Source organism: Vicia villosa, linkage group LG5 (genome assembly GCF_029867415.1).
Source record: "Vicia villosa cultivar HV-30 ecotype Madison, WI linkage group LG5, Vvil1.0, whole genome shotgun sequence".
Classification (NCBI taxonomy): domain Eukaryota; kingdom Viridiplantae; phylum Streptophyta; class Magnoliopsida; order Fabales; family Fabaceae; genus Vicia; species Vicia villosa.
The window spans coordinates 121598359-121602445 of record NC_081184.1 but is presented as its reverse complement, the minus strand read 5'-3'; the positions used below and the strand labels follow the sequence as shown (position 1 = coordinate 121602445).

Sequence of the window (4087 nt, the reverse complement as noted above, 5' to 3'; positions counted from 1 at the left end):
ACATCGCCATCTAATGGAAAAAGGTTAAAAAGAAAGACAAAGAGCAAAACATTTGAATGCAAAAACGTCCTTTTATTTCCTGATTAACTTTGAAAATGCAAACTGCATGGCCCTACAAATGATTCACTACGCCTTGGGAAGAGCGTAGGAATTATGTCATGATAAGAAAAGTAAAAACAAGGAATTTACTCCTGAGCCTGTGTAACTTGGATGACATCTTCGATTGTCCAGTTGCTAGGCACCTCTCCAGGAATACTTGGACGAATCCAGCTATCAAAGTCACAATCACTATCCACCTCTTCACCATTGACAATGGCATTCACAGCTGGACCCCCATGGGTAGGCATCGGATTTTTGACAATATTTGGTGTAGGAGTGAATTGGATTATCTTTTGATCCAACAAGTCCTGGACCTTATTCTTCAACGCAATACACCTCTCGGTATCATGCCCAGCGGCACCTGAATGGAAAGCACATCGTGCGTTTGCATTGTAGTTCGGAGATTGTGTGTCCGGAGCATTCGGAACATCTCTCAAAGTAATCTTCTCAATCTTGAGCAAATGTTGCAACACCTAAGCATAGGTCATAGGAATCGGGTCAATCTTTCTGTGAGGCCTAGTCCTGGGAGGATAACGATCATTATTGGAACATTGTCCCTGTTGTTGTTGTTGTTGTGGTACTGGGATCATAACAGCATTAAGCTGTGAATTTCTTCTCCCTGAACCCCTTCTTCCATATATGGCATCTGCATTTCCTTCCTTCTGGCATAACCTTCAGCTTGTTTCTTACCACCAGCAGAATTAGAAGAAGCTCCTAACTGAATTTTTCCCATCTTTAGACCCATCTCAACACGTTCGCCATATCTCACCATTTCAGAAAAGTTAGCTGAAGCACTACAAGCCAAATAATAGTGTCCAGACAAGGTACTGGTGAACATGTCAATCATCTCACGTTCAGTCATCGGTGGCTGAACTCTTGCGGATAACTCACACCATTTCTGAGCGTACTCTTTGAAAGATTCTTTATACCCCTGAACCAAACTCTGCAACTGGGTCCTGTTGGGTGCCATATCAACATTGTACTGATAGTGCTTAATAAAAGCCTCCACAAGATCTCTCCAAGAATGGATATGAGTGCGCTCGAGTTGAACATACCACTCCAAAGAAGCCCCAGCAAGACTATCCTGGAAGAAATGCATTAGAAAACCCTCATCCTCAGAGTATACGGACATCTTCCGATAATACGCCTTAACATGAGTCATAGGGCAAGTCGCCCCATAGTATTTGTCAATAGATGGAACTTTGAATTTTGGTGGAATCCTCACACCAGGAACCAACCCCAAGTCATTGATATCCATGCCTAACACCCCTTTGCCTTCAACAGCTCTGAGACGTTCTTCAATCAGACGATACCTCTCAACTTCATCATGTGCACCCTCAGCACTATGCCTTGATACCTGGTCAAAGTTCTCAACATTGAAATCCAAATTACCACGGTTCGGATGATCTCTCCTTCCCAACAGACGAGACGGAGGTGGAGGTGGAAACCCGTGATGCTGATTGAAAGGATTATAGTGCCCTCCCACGTGATCAAACTCATTCGGATCATGGTGATCGTCAATTCTACCAGACACATCGTCAAACAGCCCTGGATGTCCTCCATTCTCAACCCTTCTGGAGTTCTCGACGAGAACCCGCAAGTCATCCTGCCCCTTGGTCACATTAGTCAATGCTTCCATAAACTGCGCCATCTGCGCATTCATCTGCTCTGTCAGTTGAGCTCTCATCTCTGCCATTTGTTCCTCAATCTGTTCCATCTGCCTTCTCTGATTGCTCCTAGTCGGATACGGGTGATTAGCCGTCTTAGAACTCCTTCTGATAACAAAACAGCGAGACATAAGATATAAGACCTGCAAAACCTGCAAATATATGACATGTATGATATATGAATGATATGCATGAAATGTTTGTCAATTTTCAGGTATCCAAGAGTTCATCCCACTTTCAGATAGGACATAGAAACCCTGATACAGAATATATTCGAACAACAATCCACACACGAGAATAATTCATCAAACTGAGCATATTTCATTCAAACATAACTGAGAATTTGAGTTCATACAAACAAAACACATAACCGTGTCACAATGTGCTCATAAGGCATACAAAAGAAATCCAGAACATCAAAATGCGACCCCATCCAACAATCCTGGACATGGGCGACAAACATTAAGAATACACATCAAATCAACCCCATAGACCAAACAAATCCAATCCATAGCAGCACTAGGATCGTCTGATAACAGAATGAGCTCCTCCATCTCCTCTCCGCTGGGCTCGGAGTCTTGCGAGCTCTTCTTCAAGTCGAGCTGACTTGGCTTTTTCTTCCATCAACTGTTGTTCTGAATCCTGCATCCTTCTCTTGCTATTGTTTTCGGACCTTCGCAACTTCGCACATTCCTGCTGTTTTCGGTACAAGCTTTCTTCCATCAAGTCATGAGATCGCCTTTGGGCACGTGTCATGCTTGAACCTTCACCTTGCGCATGCTTGAGCTTACGAGCCAATTCCGCCTTTTCGCGATCTTGAAAATACCTCTCCAAGCCAACCTCATTATCCTTTGCTTTTAGTTTGATGTTGTCTGCTTCAGCCTGAATATAGAGTTCAGCCGCAACTGTATCAAATAAAACCACGGGAGGTTGTTCATACAACGGACATGACCTCGCAAATGGCAACAACAGATTTTCCACTCTTGCCTCAACCCATTTCCTGTAAGGACCCATAGCAATAGGAACCTTCTTGCTCAAAGTAGTCTGATCCCTTCTATGGACTTTAGTCCAAGCATACGTTATTTTCTCTAGCTCCAGAGGATCTTTATCATCAGCAAAGTACACTGATTCAAACGCTTCTACATCATTCTGATCCCTTTCCATTGCATGTCCCAATTGACGATAGGCGAGTGTGGGATTGTAACTAATGCAACCTCTGGTTCCCATGAGAGGAACGTTGGGATATTGACCGCAACTAGTGATGATGTTCCAAATCTTCCCCACACAATAGTTCCACCTGATGTCATAAGATGTGAGGTTAACAATCCTATCTGACCACTTAAGAGAACTCTTCTTGAGCACAAAAGATCCTCTCACCGGCAAATGCAACATGAACCACTGATACAACAATGGAAGACAAAAACCCACAACATATCCTCCCTTCTTACTTCTCGAATGGATCAAAAAATAAGCATCTGCAAGCAACGTTGGCACGGGGTTTTTTTTCATAAAGACACAAATCCCCGCCAAACTCACAAAGTTCTCTCTTGAAGGGAATAAGACAATACCATAAATCATGATAGCAAGCAAACGACTAAAATCAACCCACTGCTCCTTCTTAGCCGCATCCTCAGCCCTACTGATCAAAAAGCAAAGATAGAAACCAGAAACACCGCCCGATGACTTCCAATTTCTTTCCACCTCCTTTATACCCATGTGAAGAGCTTCAGCTATTTTTTCAAATCTCACAACCTCGGTAACTCGAATAAAAGGTACATCATCAGTGATTCGGATATTGAGTATGTAAGAAAACTCCTCGAGTGTTGGCACCAATTGATAGTCCTGAAATGTAAAACACCTCAACTGTGGATCATAGAACTGAAACAGGGTGATCAAAGCCATTGGATCGAAAGATGTATTGAGAATGGAGAGCAAATTGCCATAATCATGATTGAAGTCACGGAGAACCTCCCCTTCCAACCGAGAACTCAAACCAATCAACCCCGAAACATCAATATCCGGAATCTTATAAGCTCTGATGTGCCTTGTACGTTCTTTGACGGTATCAGTGGGAATGTCCATCTTCAACTTGGGTGAACTCCTGAATATCCCTGAAAATATGACATGCAAATGCTTATTATTATATACTTTTTTTTTTGCGTTTCTTTTGGAAATAAATATGCTATGATGCAAAGTGGTGGGACTTGTTGCCGCCCACCAGGCATTCCGGACTGCCGGTAACACACTGTACATAGCCAAAGATTCGGCCCCAAATAGTATACCACACGGAACATAGAATGTCAAACCACGGAACCAACACC

General features: G+C 43.0%; 1 protein-coding gene across 1 annotated transcript; it reads right to left on the bottom strand.

Moving 5' to 3' along the window:
* Window positions 1-2285: 2285 nt before the first annotated feature.
* On the bottom strand, window positions 2286-3848 carry LOC131605304 (uncharacterized). The gene has a single exon (XM_058877678.1). It carries the CDS (start codon window positions 3846-3848, stop codon window positions 2286-2288), a length of 1563 nt encoding a protein of 520 aa, XP_058733661.1.
* Window positions 3849-4087: the final 239 nt, after the last annotated feature.